Source organism: Dermochelys coriacea, chromosome 9, assembly GCF_009764565.3.
Source record: "Dermochelys coriacea isolate rDerCor1 chromosome 9, rDerCor1.pri.v4, whole genome shotgun sequence".
Lineage (NCBI taxonomy): Eukaryota > Metazoa > Chordata > Testudines > Dermochelyidae > Dermochelys > Dermochelys coriacea.
This window is the reverse complement of record NC_050076.1, coordinates 659,264-678,324: the sequence shown is the minus strand read 5'-3', so window position 1 is coordinate 678,324 and position 19,061 is coordinate 659,264. Positions and strand designations below refer to the sequence as shown.

The following is a 19,061-nucleotide window of genomic DNA, read 5'->3' as shown; positions in this document are numbered from 1 at the left end:
CTATGGTGAGGATAAAGAAGGTGTTGGGAGGAGGCTATGGGGAAATAGCCCAGGGAGTTGTAGCTGTTGCACAGCTGTTCCAGGAGGCACTCTAGACAGCTGCATTCCACAGGGCCCTGGGCTGGAACCCAGAGTAGAGGGCATACCCGGATTCCCCCCAAACCTCCCAACTCCTGGTCAGACACAGGAGGAGTTGACCTGGACTGTGGGTTCACGAAAACAGCCAAACTGAGGGCTGCCGTGAAGCTCCAAGGCGAGCAAATCCGCCAATAAGCGCAAGACTCACCAAGGTAGAGGAGGAACTTTGTCACAACTGGTGTGAGAAGTGGAACCTGGTGTCCATAGCATGGCGGAAGAAGGAGGGTGTTGGGGGGGGAGGAAAAAAAAGAGAGAGAGTTTATTTTTTTTTCATCACAATGGAGGAGGTCGTGCGGGCACTGATACAAGCCACAGCTGCCCAGCAGGAGGCTACCCGTGTTTAGGCAGCCGCCCAACAGAAGGCCGTGCGGCTGCAGCAAGAGACTAATCACCTGCTGATGGACCAGGCTGCTCAAGACCGGGCTATGTTGCGGGAACTGGAAACCAGGTAAAGGCCCTTACAGAGCTGAACCACGGCCCTGATGGGACGCAGATCATGTGGGCCAGCAATTGGCTGCAGAAAATGATGCGGGAGGATGATGTAGAGGCATACCTCCTGGCCTTTGAGAGGACAGCCCTGCGGGAGGCTTGACTCCGAGAACAATGGTCTGGCATCCTTGCTCTATTCCTGTGTGGGGAGGCCCAGAAGGCCTACTATGATTTCCCTGAAGAGACTGCAGCAGACTACCCCCAGCTGAAAGCAGAGATCCTGGCCAGATCTGGGGTAACGACCGCAGTGCGGGCCCAGCGATATCATGAGTGGAGATACCAGGAAAACAAAACCCTGCAGTCCCAATTATATGACTTCATCCATCTCGCACGAAAGTGGTTATGAACTGAGTCCCGGAGTCCGGAGGAGATACTAGAGGTTCTGGTCATCAACCGGTACATGAGAGGACTACCACCAGAGCTTCACGCCTGGGTAAGCCAGAATAAACCCTCCACCTACGATGAGATTGTTGTGCTGGTAGAAAGGCAAAGGACGGTGAGGGAGCTGACCCAACCAGTTAAGGAAGAAGCACCCTGGGTTAAACTAGCAGCACCAAGTCCTAGAGCTCGGGTGACTGGGCCGCCAGGAGAACACAGGTGGAAAAAGAGTGGGGCTGAAAGCCCACCAGAAGCCACAACGAGTTGGAGCACTGAGGGGGAAGAGGATCGTGATGTTAGACTACCCAAACAAAGAGACCGGGGAATGCCTAGGGCTCCATACAGATGTTATGCCTGCAGGGAATGGGGACACATAGCTGCAGTGTCCTAATGCCGAGGAGCCTATGCAGTGTAACCTGGGGAACTGGGCAGACCCATGCTCCCTAATCCACCTTGTGGGGGTCTCACTAACCCCACATATGTACACCAGGCCAGTGAAGCTAAATGGGGTAGAGACCACAGCACTGGTTGATTCAGGGAGTGCTATCACGCTTGTCTTGGGGAAGCTCGTGAAGCATAGGCAGCCGCTGTGGGCTAAGTGTACGGGGATAACATGCGTCCATGGGACAGTTGGTTATTACCCTACCATCGCAGTAAAAATTGAGATTCAGGGGAACACTACTGAGATAGCAGCAGTTGTAGTCCCTAAACTCCCATACTCAGTGCTCATAGGGAGGGACTTCCCAGGGTTTGAAGATTTACTCCTCATAGGGGAATTGGAGAGAGGGGGAAGCCCTGGAAGTAGTGAGGCATCCACAGTAAACTGTCAACCCCCAACCTTCTCTGAAATATCCCCAGATTTGTTCTCTACTCCCAGACAGCATAGAAAGTCGAAAAGGGAAAGAAGGGCAGCTAAGGCCTCGGGAACCCGAATACTGGCCCAAAGCCAGAGGGTCGCTCTCGTAGGTAGGCGGACCCGAGCAGCTGAAAAGGAGGCCACCCAGGAGGGAGAAGCACCCAAGTCGGACCCACACCCTAATGCCTCTGAACCAGGAGAGGCAACAGAAACTGGCCACCTAGATCTCCAGCAGATTAGCCCCGGGAGAGGAAATTTTGGATGGGACCAGGCTGAAGACCCAAGGTACGACAACATTAGGAAGGAGGTGACTGAAATGGATGGGGTCCCCGTGGAAGGGAAAATCCAGGGACCAGGACCCAACTTCATTATGAAGAAGAATTTCTTATACCGGGTTGCACCAATACAGGGGCAGAAGGTACAGCAGATCCTAGTATCTCAAAAACACCAGAATGCTATATTAAGTCTGGCCCATAGCCATATTTTTTGGGGGCATTTGAGGATAGAGAAGACCCTGGCACGGGTCCTGTGATGATTCTTCTGGCCCAGAGTACCTGAAGAAGTGCAGAGGTACTGTGCGTCCTGCCCAGAGTGTCAGCTGCACAGTCCCCGTCCCCACTTGAGGGCACCTTTCGTACCCCTTCCCATCATAGAGGTCCCCTTAGAGTGAATAGCCATGGACCTAGTGGGACCCCTGGAGAAGACAGCCTGGGGCCATCAATATATACTTGTCGTGCTGGATTATGCTACTTGCTACCCAGAAGCCGTCCCCCTGTGGAACACGGTCTCTAAAACGATAGCTAAAATTCTCAGGGTATCATCCGCAGACTGATGGGCTGGTAGAAAGATTTAACCAAACCCTCAAGGCAACGATAAGGAAAGTGGTAAGTCGGGACGGGAAGGATTGGGACATCCTATTACCCTACCTTATGTTTGCAATCCGGGAGGTACCTCAGGCCTCAACTGGGTTTTCCCCTTTTGAATTATTATATGGATGCCACCCCCATGGCATACTAGATGTCGCAAAAGAAATCTGGGAAGAGGAACCCAATGAGGCGAGAAATATAACTGACCACGTGTTGCAGATGCGAGAACGGATAGCCCGGGTCACCCCTATTGTATGGGAACATTTGGAAAAGGCGCAGGAGGCCCAGTGAACCCATTATAATCGCCAGGCAAAAGTCCGACAGTCCCAACCAGGGGATCGGCTGATGGTGTTGGTACCCACGGCGGAAAGCAAGCTTTTGGCCCAATGGCAGGGGCCATATGAGGTGGTTGAACCCGTGGGGGAAGTAACCTACAAGGTGCGGCAGCCAGGATGCTGGAAACAAGAACAAATTTATCACATTAACCTCTTAAAGCCTTGGCACCAATGAGAGGCGTGTGTAGTGGCCCAAGAGACCCCGGTCCAGGGAAATAACCTGCTGGAGCAGATCAGGATATCCACTGATCTGACACCAAACCAGAAGAAGGAGGTAACTGAGATGATCAACCGATACCAGGATGTCTTTTCACCAAACCAGGTTGAACCACCGAATCATATCACCACATTATCACAGATCCTGGGGCAAAGGTAACTGTAAGGCCCTATTGGGTCCCAGCAGCAAAAAGGGAGGAGATCAAGGCAGAGGTAAAAAGGATGTTGGAGCTGGGAGTCATCAAAGAGTCCCACAGTCAATGGTCAAGCCCGATTGTGTTGGTGCCCAAACCGAATGGCACCACTAGGTTTTATAATGACTTTCGCCTGTTGAATGAGATATCCAAATTCGATGCATACCCCATATCCCGTATCAATGAGTTAGTTGATGGCCTGGGCAATGCCCGATTTTTGACCACCCTTGATTTAACAAAGGGATACTGGCAGATTCCCCTTGCCAAAGATGCTAAAGAAAAGACGGCATTCTCTACACCAGAGGGTCTGTTTCAATATACTGTTCTTCCTTTTGGACTGCATGGGGCACCTGCCACCTTCCAGCGTCTTATGGACAAGCTCCTACGGCCCCATACCAGTTATGCAGAGGCATACCTGGATGATGATGATATTCACACCCTCAACTGGGAAACCCACTTAGGAAAGGTGGAAGCAGTTCTGGACACGCTAAGACGGGCTGGCCTCACAGCCAACCCCGCCAAGTGTGCTATAGGACTAGCCGAGGCTAAATACCTTGGCTACATTGTAGGAAGGGGCATGGTCAAGCCCCAAATAAACAAACTAGAGTCTATCCAAAATTGGCCCCGGCCGAATCGGAAAAAGCAAGTCTGGGCATTCCTGGGTGTGGTGGGGTACTACAGACAATTTATTGCCCATTTTGCTATCAGAACGAGTCCCCTGACAGACCTGAAAAAAGCCCGGGGTCCAGACATGGTGAAGTGGATAGATGCTGTAGAGAAAGCATTCCTGGATCTACGGATAGCCCTTTGCAGTAACCCCGTGCTTATAGCCCCAGACTTCAACAAAGAATTCATTTTACAAACAGATGCATCTGAAGTAGGACTGGGAGCTGTCCTATCGCAGATGGTTGGAGATGAAGAACACCCAATCCTCTACCTCAGCAGGAAACTCCTCCCGAGAGAGCAGAAGTATGCCGTGGTTGAAAGAGAATGCCTAGCTGTGAAATGAGCCATGGAAACACTATGTTATTATCTTCTGGGATGACGGTTTACCCTTGTGACCGACCATGCACCCCTCCAGTGGATTCAGCGAAATAAAGAGAAGAATGCAAGGGTGACCAGATGGTTCCTGTCCCTACAACCTTTCCAATTCACCATATAACACCGGGCTAGAAACCACCATGGCAATGCAGATGGCTTGTCACGAGTACACTGCCTGATGTCCCAAGTTGCCCAACCCCATAGTGTTGAGCAGAGCGGGTGGATATGTGACAGGGTTGGGCCAGACGGCTACAGGAGAGTAATAGAAGGCAGATATATTAGCCCCAGGTTAAGTAGGTCCCTTTTCCCTGGGTAAGGTACAGGGAAGGTTCCAGAACAATCAGGAACCTTCTGGAGACAATTAAGACAGACAGGCTGATTAGAACACCTGCAGCCAATCAAGAAGCTGCTAGAAACAATTAAGGCTAATCAGGACACCTGGGTTTAAAAAGGAGCTCACTTCAGTTTGTGGTGTGCGTGTGAGGAGCGGGGAGCAAGAGGTGCTAGGAGCTGAGAGTAAGAATGCATACTGTTGGAGGACTGAGGAGTACAAGCATGATCAGACACCAGGAGGAAGGTCCTATGGTGAGGATAAAGAAGGTGTTGGGAGGAGGCCATGGGGAAGTAGCCCAGGGAGTTGTAGCTGTCGCACAGCTGTTCCAGGAGGCACTCTAGACAGCTGCATTCTACAGGGCCCTGGGCTGGAACCCAGAGTAGAGGGCGGGCCCGGGTTCCCCCCAAACCTCCCAACTCCTGGCCAGACACAGGAGGAGTCGACCTGGACTGTGAGTTCATGAAAACGGCCAAACTGAGGGCTGCCGTGAAGCTCCAAGGCGAGCAAATCTGCCAATAAACGCAAGACCCACCAAGGTAGAGGAGGAACTTTGTCACACAATCCATAAGAAGACCTTCCCTGTTATTGTGTGGTAGCTTACTTTGCTTAAGAGCTTTTGGCAGGGGCCTTGTCAAAGGCTTTCTGAAAATCTAAGTATACTATATCCACTGGATCCCCCTTCTCCATATGCTTGTTGACCCCCTCAAAGAATTCTAGTAGATTGGTGAGGCATGATTTCCCTTTACAAAAACCATGTTGACTCTTCCCCAACTAATTATGTTCATTTATGTGTCTGACAGTTTTGTTCTTTACTATCATTTCAACCAGTTTGCTTGGTACTGAGGTCAGGCTTACCAGCCTGTAATTATCGGGATCACCTCTGGAGCCCTTTTACAAAATTGGCATCACGTTAGCTGTCCTCCAGTCATTTGGTACAGAAGCTGATTTAAATGATAGGTTGCAGACTACTGTAAGTAGTCCTGCAATTTCACATTTGAGTTCCTTCAGAACTCTTGGGTGAATACCATCCAGTCCTGGCCACTTATTACTATTTAGTTTATCAATTTGTTCCAAAACCTCCTGTAATCACACTTCAATCTAGGACAGTTCCTCAGATTTGTCACCTAAAAAGAATGGCTCAGGTTTGGATTCTCTCTAATATCCTCAGCCATGGAGACTGATGCAAAGAATTTGTTTAGTTTCTCTGCAATGGCCTTATCGTCCTTGAGTGCTCCTTTAGCAGTGGACCCACTGGATGTTTAACAGGCTTCCTGCTCCTGATGTAGTTAAAACATTTTTTTGCTATTACTTTTAGAGTCTCTGGCTAAGTGGTCTTCAAATTCTTTTTTGGCCTTCCTAATTATATTTTTACACTTCATTTGCCAGAATTTATGCTGCTTTCTATTTTCCTCAATAGGATTTAACTTCCACTTTTAAAAAGGATGCCTTTTTGTCTCTCACTGCTTCTTTTACTTTGTTGTTTAGCCACGGTGGCACTTTTTTGGTTCTATTACTATGTTTTTTAATTGGGATATACATTTAAGTTGAGCCTCTATTATGGTGTCTTTAAAAAGTTTACATGAATCTTGCAGAGATTTCACTTTTTGCGCTCTACCTTTTAATTTCTATTTAATTAACCTCCTCATTTTTGTGTACTTCCCCTTTCTCAAATTAAATGCTACAGTGTTGGGCTGCTGTGGTGTTTCCCCCAGCACAGGGATGTTAAATTTAATTATATTATGATCACTATTACCAAGTGGTCCATCTATATTCACCTCTTGGACCTGATCCTGTGCTCCACTTAAGATTAAATCAAGAATTGCCTCTCCTCTTGTGATCATTTAAGGTGTCAAGAAACTTTATCTCTGCATCCCATCCTGAGGTGACATGTACCCAGTCAATATGGGTATAGCTGAAATCCTCCATTATTACTGATTTTTTTTATTTTAATACTCTCCCTAATCTCCCTGAGCATTTCACATTCACTATCACCATCCTGGTCAGGTAGTTGGTAATACATCACTACTGCTATATTCTTATTATTCGAGCATGGAATTATTATCCATAGAGATTCTAGGGTACAGTTTGGTTCATTTAAGATTTTTACTTCATTTGATTCTACGCTTTCTTTCACATATAGTACCCGTTCCCCACCAGCACGACTTGTTCTGTCCTTCCGATATATTTTGCACCCTGGTATTACTGTGTCCCATTGATTATCCTCATTCCAAGAAGTTTCTGTGATGCCTATTATATCAATATCCTTATTTTATATGAGACACTGTAGTTCTCTCATCTTATTATTTAGACTTTTAACATTGGTATATAAGCACTTTAAAAATTTGTCACTTTTCAGCTGTCTGCCATTACCTGATGTAACTTTTTTTGACTTTTTTCATTTGACTGTTTCTCATCAGATCCTACCTGTATTTTATCATCTTCCATCCTCTTCTCCTTACTAGGACACAGAGAATCTCTATTTATAGATCCTCCCCTAAGGCATATCTCTGTCCGAACCACTCATGGCATCAACAACATTTGAAAGACAAAAGGAGCATCACTGACCTGGGGAAGGGGTCCTGGCTGGGAAGAATTCCAGCCAGACTGCTGTAAGCCTATGGTGAGAGAAACCTTTTGCTTTAAAATCACTTAGCTTGTTAAGGTAGGCATTAGTTTATGTTCTACTTCTATTTCTTTGTAACCAATTCTGACTTTATGCCTCATTACTTGTAATCATGGAAGATCTATCTTTCTGTAGTTAATAAACTTGTTTTACTATTTTACCTAAGCCAGTGTGTTTGGATTTAAGTGTTTGGAAACCTTCATTTGAGATAACAGGGTTTGTGTATATCAATTTCCGTAAATGAACTGATGGACTTTCTGTGAGCTTATATTGTCCAGTAGTGTATTGGGCAGTACAAGATGCACATTTTTTGGGACAAGTCTGGGACTGAGAATTTGCTGGTGTTGCTCTGCAATATAATTCAGGAATGACTGCTACAGCATTCATATCATGCAGCTGGGAGTGATTTTTGTATGCTAGAGGCTGTGTAAGAACAGGCAAAGCAGTGTGAAAGGCACCTCAGGTTGGAGGCGTGAGAGGACATAGCTGTTCAACCAGATTATATGCTGGGGAATGTCACATGGCCTGTTAGAGACCACTGAATCAAACCACAGAACAGGATAAGTTGCTCCTAAAGCAATATGTGGAAAGAAAAATTGTGTTGTAATGGGGGACTTCATTTTGGGGAGACAGATGCTGGAGGTTTCATGAGTCAGTAGTAAAAATCATTACAGTTTCTAAAAATTATATATGATTTTCTAATACAAAAGATATGGCACCTACACAAGGTAACATTATTTTGGAACTTATTATTAGAGCTGGTTGGAAAAATTTGGTTAGTCAGAATTTTGTGATTTTGCAAAATTGGACTGTTTCATGGATATGTTCCAGTTTTGTCAAAGTTTTGATAGAATTTAGGTAGGGCTCCAAATCTTGCCTGCCAATCAGGTTCCTGCCAGCTTACCTGTCTAGTTCATTGGCAGCCTGGATTTCCAGGATCAGCAGCCCACCATGCAGACTACCCCAGGGCCAGTGACTCCAGGACTTCCAGAGTCTCACCTCCAGGTCAGCTTGCAAGTCAGCCTGCCCAAAAGGTGGGACTCCATTCCCTTTTGTGGAGAATTAAGAAATATTTAGGTTTTGTTCCTAATTGGAACAGAGCTAAATTTTGAAATATCAAAACCCCCCATGAAATTGAATAAATTTTCTCCGATGGATGAAGATTAATTGTTGCCTAGATTGGAAGTTGGTGGCCCTCGGACCAGTGTTCAGGATTTGATTACATTTGCTATGGGCAAACAGAGGACAGTCCCAACTAGTAAATGCATCAACAGGGCTATTTTCCGAAAGCAGAGGAAAATTGAGTGACTCTCTTTGGGAGGAAAAATTTAGACCGAAAAATGTGAATGAAAATTGGGCATTCTTTAAGAAGAATTTATTAGATGGCTATAAAGCCATGATTTTGCAATTGAAAAAGAGGGTAATATTGGCTAAAAGCCCATTCTGGTTCAGTTGGGAAGTGAAGGCAGCAATTAGAAATAAATTATATATAAAAATAAATCATTTAAAAAAGGGGAAATAGATATCAATCAATATGAATTAGAAGTTATGAAGTGTAGAAAGTTGATAAGGGAGGCTATAGAGATTAGGGAAAACTCCATAGCAGGCATGGGCAAAGAAAACAAGATGGAATTTTAGGTATATCCAGAATAAAAGAATTCCTAGCCATCTAATAGGCCCATTACTAGACAGCGATGGTAAATTTGTTAATGCAGATGAGGCTAAAGGGATCAAAAATATTTTTGTACTGTACTTAAAGAAGCAGGATGATGTATTCATATCCATGAGGATGATTAACTTCTCAGTCCATTAGTAACTAAGTAGGATGCTGAACAGCATCTACTAGGGATAAGCATTTTTAAAGCAGCAGGCCCAGATAACTTGCACCCAAGAGTCTCAAAGAGCTGATTGAAGTGATGCCTGGCCTGTGGGTGTTAATTTTTACTAAACTTTGAAATACCATGGAAATTCCAGAAAACTGTAAGAGTGCTAATGTTCTGTCCATATTCAAAAAGGGCATGCAGGATAACCCAGGAAACAATCCCAGGCAAAATAATGGAAAAGCTGATATGAGATTCTATTAATATAGAATTGACAGATAGGAATATAATAATAGAAAATAGGTCTTGTCAAACAAATCTGATATAATTTTTTCATGAGATTACAAATTTAGTTGATAAAGATAATTGCGTAAATGTAATATACTTAGATTTTTGTAAGGCACTTGACTTAGTGCCGCATAACATTCTGATTAAAAAGCCAGCACTATACAATATCAGTAAAGTAAACAGTAAATGGATTAAGATCAAGTTAACTGACAGGTCTCAAAAAGTACTTGTCCACAGAAAATCATAATCAAATGTGCGATGTTTCTAGTGATACTAAGCTCAACATTATTCACTATTTTTGTCAGTGATCATCTAGTAAATATAAAATCACTGCTGATAAAATTTGCAAATGACACAAAGATTGGTGGAGTGGTAATTAATGACGAGGAAGGGCAGTCATACAGAGCAATCTGGATTGTTTGGGAACCTGGTCCCATTGAAGCAAAATGTGTTTTAATACAGCCAAATGTAAGGTAATACGTCTGGATGCAAAGAATGTAGATCAGTCTTATAGAATGGGGGACTGTATTTTGGAAAGCAGCAACTGTATCTTGTTAACTAGCTCAGGGACCATGGAGGATAATAATAAGGCAAGGGTGGGCAAACTACGGCCCGCGGGCTGAATTCAGCCCGCCAGCCATTTTAAGCCAGCCCTTGAGCTTCCGCTGGGGAGTGTGGTCTGGGGCCGCTCCATGTGGCTCCCAGAAGCAGCCGCATGGCCCCATTCCAGTGCTCCGGCCAGGGCGCAGGGTTGGGGGCCGCTCCATGTGGCTCCCAGAAGCCATGGCATGGCTCCTGTCTGGTGCTCCAGCTGGGCAACAGGGTCGGGTGCCACTCCATGAGGCTCCCGGAAGCACGGGCATGGCTGTGCTCCAATGGCCTCCTCCGCGTAGGAGCTGCAGAAGGGACATGCCGCTGCTTCCGGGAGCCGCTTGAGGTAAGCACCTCCCAGAGTCTGCACCCCTGAGCCTCTCCCCATGCCCCTGTCCTGATCCCCCTCCTGTCCTCTGAACCCCTGGTCCCAAGCCAGAGCACCCTCCTACATTCCAAACTTCTCATCCCCAGCCCACCCCAGAGCCCGCATCCCCAGCTGGAGCCATCACCCCCTCCCCTCCCCGCACCCCACTCTCCTGCTCCAGACCGGAGTCTCCTCCCTCACCCTGAATGCCTCATTTATGGCTCCACCCCAGTGCCTGCACCTCCAACCAGAGCCCTCCCACCTCCCAATCCCAATTCTGTGAGCATTCATGGCCCACCATACAATTTCTATTCCCAGATGTAGCCCTTGGGACAAAAAGTTTGCCCACCCCTACTATAAGGCCTCATTAAGAGCTGCTTGCAAGGCCTGGCATAGTGTGTGGGCCTGGGATGAGAGGCTGTGTTAGAGGTGGGGTCGCAGCAACGCAGAAATTCTTGCCCTGGGAGGTGCCATAAGTTAGACAAGCCCCCAAGGGTGTCTAAATTACAGCCTCTTCAGCCCCTGGAACAACCCAGAACTTGGAGGTTACAAAGGCGAGGCTCAGTTAAATCCACCTTATCCCCTCTCCCCCATACTGAATTCTGCACTGTATCTCTAAGAGGCACAGCACAGAATCTCACCCCAAACATGCTAATAAAATTTCACTCTTCCTTTCATGAAGATTTTCTCTTCATGTGCCAATGAAGACAATCGGAATCCTGGAATTACTTTACCCTAATAGTTTATTCTTATGGCTGAAATAGAAATGCTGGGAACTTAACAATACTCTCTCAGATGCAATAAGGTTTGAATAATTGCTTCCTGGCTAGTTGATCCTTCATGTTGGCTCCATCATTGATTTTTTTCCCCATAGCACTACTCAGCAGCATCTGCTCTTCCCCTTCCTGTATGCATGTTCCTCCCATATCATATCTTCATAGATTTCAAGACCAGAAAGGACCAATGTGACCATCTTTTAGTCTGACTTCCTGTATAACATAGGTCACATAACGTTTCTCAAATAATTCTTGGAGCAGATCTTTCAGAAAAATATCCAAATTTGATTTAAAAATTGCCAGTGATGGAAAATCCAACATGATCTTTGCTAAATTGTTCCAATGGTTAATTACCCTCACTGTTAAAAATTTCACCTTATTTCCAGTCTGAATTTATCTAGCTTCAACTTCTAGCCATTGGATCATGTTATACCTTTGTCTGCTAGATTGAAGAGCCCTGTATTATAAAATTTCTGTTCCCCAGGTACAGTAGAACCTTAGAGTTATGAACACCTTGGGAATGGAGGTTGTTCATAACTCGGAAATGTTTGTGACTGAACAAAACATTATGGTTCTTTCAAAAGTTAAAACTGAATATTGATTTAATACAGCGTTGAAAGTTCAGTATGGGAAGAAAAATGCTGCTTTTAACTATCTTAATTTAAATGAAACAAGCACAGAAACAGTTTCCTTACCGTGTCAAATCTTTTTTGTTAAACTTTCCCTTTATTTTTTAGTAGTTTATGTTTAACACAGTATGGTACTGTATTTTTTTTTTTTTTTGGTCTCTGCTGCTTCCTGATTGTGTAGGTCTGGTTCCAACTGAGGTGTGTGGTTGACCGGTCAGTTCGTAACTCTGGTGTTCATATGCAGCCCATGTGACCTCCTCAGGGCCATACAGGTAATATATACACTGTGTGAATGCGGCCCACATAACACAGAGAGAGCTGCATATGCCTCTCACAATGGTAAATAGGTTGAGAACCACTGATCTAAACAGTTGAAGATTCTTGAGTTGTTGACTATAAAGCATATTTCCCAATCCTTTAATCATTCTCATGACCTTTCTCTGAACCCTCTCAAAATATATCAACATCCTTCCTGAATTCCCCCATAATTTTTCCAACCCAAGAATTAAATGATTGTGCTCATGCATGAGAGCCAGAAAGTGACTAAAAATAAATGTGAAACTGATCAGTGCATTTTGCTTACACAAGCTTTGTGAACTGCAAAAATTAACAAAAGCCAAACATAATGACGGTGAATTAGGTTTAAAAAGTTCTTTCAGTTTCAATAATCAAACAGTGATCACCATTAAGAAGTCAACATTTGCACAGTTACCAGACACTGGTATCTGAGAAGCCATAGTTATTTCTTATGCTTAGTAGGGGACAATGATTTTTAAGCTTCTTTAGCACAGAACACATTATAAAATGTATATGTATAAAATGTATATATTGTCTCATGAGTACTTCCCAGCATTCACTATCACTCAGGCCACCTGCCTTCCCATTCACAATTGGGCAGGTTATCTCTGACACAGTTCAGGGCAACTGCATCTATATTCCTCCCTCCTGGTCCACCAACAGCACCTACTGCAGGTTCCCTGCTCCTCAGCCATCACCTCTCTTGGGCAGAGACCTGCATCTCTTTCCCTCATGACCAGGGTTTTCACCAGCTGCACTGTCTCCTGCCTACTCTGTGTTATCTATAGTAAGCCAGTCTGCCTAAAAGCATTGCACTTTGCTTTCTCTCCAGAGGCTATTAACAGCGTTATGTCCTGCAGTTATAAATTACCATATGGCTCTTTTTAAGCAAGTACATTTTTTCTTAATGTGAAATTATTACAGAGCAACATATTAAAAACAATAAAACACACATACTAAACACATGTTAAAAAGCTTACCAGAGTCACCCCCAACTCCAACATTGCACTCTGATAGCTGTCAGTCCTTCCAATCCTTCTGCAAGGATTGGGCTCCCTGCCTTGGGCAGAACGAAAGCCCTGAGTCAGTTTAAACTCAGGCTATTTATCCAAAAGTCCTTTCTTTGTCCGTTGGTCTCTGGAGAATCCAGTTGAGTTAATACATACAAGCATCTCCAGAAGCTGATACCTCTGTGTGGGGTGACGGGAAAGCAGTTACAACCTGCCTGATTTACCTTAGTCACCACCTGCTGTTTTTAGTTCCTGGAAGAGCTGTGGTAGCCCTCCGCCATGGCGTAGAACACAATCATACATAAACCATTCATTTAAAACAATGGACCCCATTGCAGTATCTGTCACATCTTCCCTCCTAGAAAGGCTACATACAATCCCAAACCACAATAATACATACACTTAATACAATACAGTCTTTCAAGAATATTGCAGGAAATTTCCATATCTGTCACAACCTCTTCCCATGTCTGATTATATAACATCACCTTGGCAAATACTGAAAAATGCTTACATGATAAAGTTATATTAGGAAACTAATGTATTTTTAGCATCTTTTACTGCTATTTATAAGCCAGAAATAATGAGGAGCAGCCAGAACCATTTGACCAACCAGCTCTCCACACACCACCAACAAATGCTCCCTGGGCCATAATCTGAAAACCTCTGGAATGGGTGCAGTATCTTAGGTACTCCTGGGTGGTAACTGTGGGCAAATGTTAAATGATTGCAGTCTTACTTCTTGTCCTGTGCTCAGTGGTTAAAGAGAAAAATTTATCACTCTCCTCTTTATAACTACTTTTTACATACTTAAAGACTGTTATCATGTCCCCCCTCGGTCTTCTCTTCTCCAGACTAAATACACCCAATTTTTTTCATACTTTCTTAGTAGGTCATGCATTCTAGACCTTTAATCATTTTTGTTGCTCTCTTCTAGATTTTCTCCAATTTGTCCACATCTTTCCCAAAGTGTAGTGCCCAGAACTGGACACAATATTCCAGTTGAGGACTTATGAGTGCTGAGTAGAGTGGAAGAATTACTTCATGTCTTGCTTACAACACTCCCGCTAATACATCCCAGGATGATGTTTGCCTTTTTTTGCAACAATATTACATTGTTGATTCATATTTAGTTGGTGATCCACTGTCTCCTAGATTCTTTTCTGTAGTACTCCTCCCTAGACAGTTTTCTTATTTTGTATTTATGTAATTGATTATTAATGTGAAGACCTACAGAGCAGTTGCTAAGTTTTCACACGAGGTTGTAAGTCAACTTCATTTTGTATTCTGTCTGATGGTCATGGTTTTTCTATCATGTGATATTTCATCTCTGTACATCATTGGTGAGACCATTTCTAGAATACTGCGTCCATTTCTGATGTCCACACTGTGAAAGGACGTTGAAAAACTAGAAAGGATTCAGGAAAAAAAAGGTACAAGAATGATTTGAAGTCTGGAAAGTTTGACTTACAGAGGAAGACTAAAGAAGTTCAGTTTATTTATTTTATCCAAGGTTTGGAGGTGATTTGATTATGGTATAAAAATATGTATGCAGGGAGAAGATTTCTGATAGTGGAGGACTCTTTAAATTGGCAGACAAAATCATAAGATCCTATGCCAAGCAGTTGAAGGTCGACAAATTCAGAGTAGAAAAAGGGCTCCAATTTTTAGCAGTGACAGTCATTAAGCATTGGGACAATTTACCTGCCAATGTGATAGATTTGTCATCCCTTCAAGCCATTGGATGTGTTTCTAAAAGAGAGATTGTAGCTCACCGAGAAGTTGTGTCTTGATTAAAGGATTGGTGGAATTCTCTGGTTTGCCTTATAGAGGAGGTTAGATTAGAGGATCATAATAGTCCACTCTGGCGTTAGAAATCTATGAATCTAGTGCTTTAGGGCCACATTTTCATACCACAGCACAAATGTACGTTTATGGTCCTTAATGTCTACACTCCTGAGTGTCTCTTTAAGAAATTCCGTAGGATAGGCTTTTAATTGAGTGTGGGTGGTGACAGGAGGCCAGCAGCCTTCAGCACTTTGTGCACCACTATTGAACTGTTTCAGAGTAGCAGCCGTGTTAGTCTGTATTCGCAAAAAGAACAGGAGGACTTGTGGCACCTTAGAGACTAACAAATTTATTTGAGCATAAGCTTTCGTGAGCTACAGCTCACTTCACTCACTATTGAACTGGTATTAAATTCTAGGAGAATACAAAGGGCGTGTGGGAGTACGCGTAGCTATCTTGTAGCCCCCGGCACTGTATGAATCACCTGGCACCACAAGAATGTAATTCAAGGAATAGCTTTGCAAGAGCGCGGGACACGGGACATTTTTCTTGCAGCCCCCAGTACTTTTTACAACAGCTGACCCACCAGTAACTTTAAGAAGGGGAGCCTGTCCTGCGTCCCCACCTCGGTACTCGTGTGTGCGTGACCCGCCCCAGGCGGCAAGCAACTCACGCGGCCCTAGCGACAGCCCGGGCTTCCTCCCTGGGCCTGAGCGCCGGCCGCCGGCCGTTCTGCAGCCCCGTCCCGGCCCGCCCACAACAAGCGCCGCCGGGGCCGGGGGAGATCCCGCACCTGTTGCCGGGCTCACGGGGGCTGGAGGCTCGCCCCGCTGTGGAGCGCAGGCCACCGCGGGCGGGGCGCTGGGCGGGGCTGTCGCCCTGCCCCTGGCGCACGCGGCACCCACGGGGCGGGGGCGGGGGCGGGCGCGGGCGCGGGCGCGGCCCCTTTAAGCCGGCGGGGCGCACTCACCTTGCCTCCCCCTTTAGGTACCAGCCCCGAGCCGAGCCGACTGCTGATTGGGCGGCCGCCGGGCCCGGTCACGTGGCGGCTGCGAGCGTCTCCACAGCCTCCAGGCCGCCATTTTGGCTGGAAAGTTTGGAATTTCCAGCGGAGCGAGGCGGCGCTGGGCGGGAGCGCGCGCGAGAGAGCAGCCCCCGCCGCGCGGGAGTCTCGGGCCCCTTCTGCCCCGGGGGCCTCCGAGCGCGTAGCCGCCGCCGCCGCCGCCCGCCAGAGCTCCGAGGGGGCTGCCCTGTCCCGGCTCGGCTCCGCTCCGGGGTCCGGTCTCGTCTCGTCCCGCCCGCGAGTGCGGGGAAAGGCTCCGACGGGACCGGGCGGAGCGCGGGCCGCCCCGCCGCAGCCCTATCCCGCGCTGTCGGGCTCTGGCTGCCGGTCCTTGCCCCGCGCAACGTCGGGGAGGGCGGCGGCCGTGCGCGCCCTGCCCGAGCCGAGCGGCCGGGGTCCCTTCGGCTTCGGGCGCGTGGCGGCGGCGGCTGCGGGGGAGCACCATGCCCGTCCGGAAGCAAGGTGAGAGCCCGCTGCCCCCCGCGCGGCCGGAGCTCCCGGGCCGCGTGCAGCCGCCGCCTCCCGCAAACTTTCTCTCGGCGCAGCCGCGCGAGTCCCGCGCGCTCGGGGCGTCGGAGTGACCGGAGCAGTTGTCCAGCCCGCGTTCCGTCACAGCTGCCCCTGCGTGCGGATATGCTGGTCTTCGTTTCCCTGCTCACGCTCATGTTTGTTTAGTATGCAAGTGGTTTCACTTTTAGCCTTTTTCTTTCACGTAACACAGAGTCTGACCTGTGTTTGTACTGGGGAAATCTGTGTCCGCCAAGCAGAAATCTGCATCTTCCCCGTTGTGCTTCTAAAGTTTGAAGCTGTGCAGATTGTTACTGAAATCCTTTGATCCGATGAGTCAGTTAAGCAGTAGGCAGCTGTATAGTTTTATCAGATGTGCACGTGGGCAGCGTAATTCTTTCATAAAAAAACTGCTTTAGAAAAATCTTCTGCCTTTTTAAAAAAAACACATTTACTTCTGCAATTTATAAACTGGTAATAAAGAACTTCTGACGAGCTTGGCAGTTACTTAAGTTGGGTTAATGGAGGGTGTGATATAAAGAACTACTGTATTGACTAAAATTGGTGCAGTTCTGATCGTTTTCCCCTTACGTTATGGTGGTGTTTAGTTTTAATTTTTTGTTTTATTTTTGTTTGCAGATACCCAGCGAGCTCTGCGCCTCCTGGAGGAATACCGCTCCAAATTGAGCCAAAGTCAGGACAGACAGCTGAGAAACTCCATAGAACGTGTCATTAATATCTTCCAGAGCAACCTTTTCCAGGCTTTGATAGGTAGATGTCAAAACTTTTTCATACACTCATTCCAGTTTTTGCTCACAGCCTTAGATATACATAGTGGTATGATGGAGAGCTTATAACAGAGTATTATACTTTTAGTGTGACTCTTGATGTAACAAATTTAAATGGAAAAGACTTAAATTACCAAGGTTCTGTTATAAAAATGTAGGGGCAATCAAAATAAGCAGAACTGTGTTTTCAACGTTTTCTTTAAAAGCACGCATGTACTTGTTTTTTCCTTGCTCCTTTTCCTCTGACAAATCCTAGTCTTGCTTTGAGTTTGTCACATTAAAGAAAAACTCGTGACAATGACCTCATCTTCATTGCTGACTTTCATTTCAGAAGCCCTCTACTAACACAAGTTTAAATTTCTGAATCAGAACAGTTCAGACCTTTTTCTTGTACTTCTCTGTGCTAGTCAGTTGGGGGCAGTCTATCTTGTGGTGAAAGGCTAAGCCAAGCTTTGAGGGACACATGTACCAGGGTTAATTTGTGGGTCAAACTTCTGAAGCTTTACACCTAAGGCATTTGGGGTTATGTACTAAGTAGTGCTTTCCCTCCCTTTTGTACTTCTTTTCTGTAGTATTTTAATTGGAAGACTTAGTATTGGCTAGCAGACTTACAATTCTTTTTCTCATTGGAAGTCCCTAAAATAAAATTCTACCTTTTGATCCCTCTCTCCAGCAAACAAGAAATTGTTTTTTCTAACTGCTCCCATTCAGAGATGTAATGACTTCCTCTCAGGCCAAAGCAGCTGAATCTGGCTCAAAACCATTCAATGCCACTCCTTGCAACTGATCAGAGATTCACAGCAGTATAGGACAAGACCGTTGATTGCTGTCTGCTTTGGTTCTTAGGACCTAAACCAGGGGTGGCCAGCCTGAGCCTGAGAAGGAGCTATTATTTACTCATGTATATTGCCAAAGAGCCACAGTTATACATAAGCAGCCCCTCATCAACTCCCCTGTCCCTCTCCCAGTGCCTCCCCCTCCCTCCTGATCAGCTGTTTCATGGTGTGCAGGAGGCTCTGGGGGGGGGGAAAGGGGGAGGAGTGAGGGCATGGCAGGCTCCGGGGAAGAGGCGGGAAGAGGTGGAGGGGGGCAGGACCTGTGGCAGAGCCAGGGGTTGAGCAGTGAGCCCCCCCTGGCACCTTGGAAAGTTAGTGCCTGTAGTTCCAGCCCCAGAGTCTAAGGAGCCGCACATTAACCTCTGAAGCGCTGCATGGGGCTCCGGAGCCACAGGTTGGCCACTTCTGACCTAAACTCTGGTCTCTTGCATGGCAGTTGTTGGCCTTTAATACTGTAGCTTGTGAACCATGGTGCTTTTTTCATTTATGCTCTCCTACTATTGACATGTTAAGTAGGAAAGCAGTCTTATCAGCTTTGTAGTAATTTGTAAAACTTTTATCTGGATCAGATAATATATGTATATGTATGTATGTATGTATGTATGTGTGTGTATATATATATATATATATATATAAAAGAGAAGTAACATGCACTGCCTTCTATTTGCAAGAGGAGGAAGCAAGGATGTGTTGCTGCAAGTGGCACTAACCAGACAGCGTGTAGTATTTATAGTAAGGGGTATGTCAATGTTGCTTTTATGAATCACTTTGCAGGGCTTTATTGCTAGTCCTGTTCAGATCAAATTTGGTGAAACTGCTTGGCGCACAAAT

At 45.9% G+C, this 19,061-nt stretch overlaps 2 protein-coding genes across 23 annotated transcripts in view; one reads left to right on the top strand and one right to left on the bottom strand.

Annotated features, from left to right (window-relative positions):
- Nucleotides 1–12,439: 12,439 nt before the first annotated feature.
- On the bottom strand, nt 12,440–16,956 carry LOC119861798 (formin-like protein 5). Its single transcript, XM_038417371.2, has 2 exons — nt 16,007–16,956; nt 12,440–14,656 (listed from the first exon to the last, which is right to left on the bottom strand). Exon 1 carries the CDS (start codon nt 16,762–16,764, stop codon nt 16,075–16,077), a length of 690 nt encoding a protein of 229 aa, XP_038273299.1. The 5' UTR covers nt 16,765–16,956; the 3' UTR covers nt 12,440–14,656; nt 16,007–16,074.
- The window catches only part of DLG1 (discs large MAGUK scaffold protein 1), a 465,475-nt gene continuing 462,841 nt past the window's right edge, over nt 16,428–19,061 (top strand). For 21 of the 22 annotated variants that reach the window (XM_043492521.1, XM_043492523.1, XM_043492520.1 and 18 more), the window contains exons 1-2: nt 16,428–16,561; nt 17,246–17,377. In XM_043492521.1, coding sequence (XP_043348456.1) covers nt 16,543–16,561; nt 17,246–17,377 — 151 coding nt within the window. In that variant the 5' untranslated portion in view covers nt 16,428–16,542. Of the gene's footprint in view, nt 16,562–17,245; nt 17,378–19,061 lie in introns of those variants that run through there. The other variant, XM_043492522.1, reaches the window with a different exon arrangement.

Coding starts and splice junctions, on each gene's coding strand:
- LOC119861798 (XM_038417371.2), bottom strand. CDS start 16,764: ATGAGCGTGAGCAGGGAAACGAAGACCAGCATATCCGCACGCAGGGGC.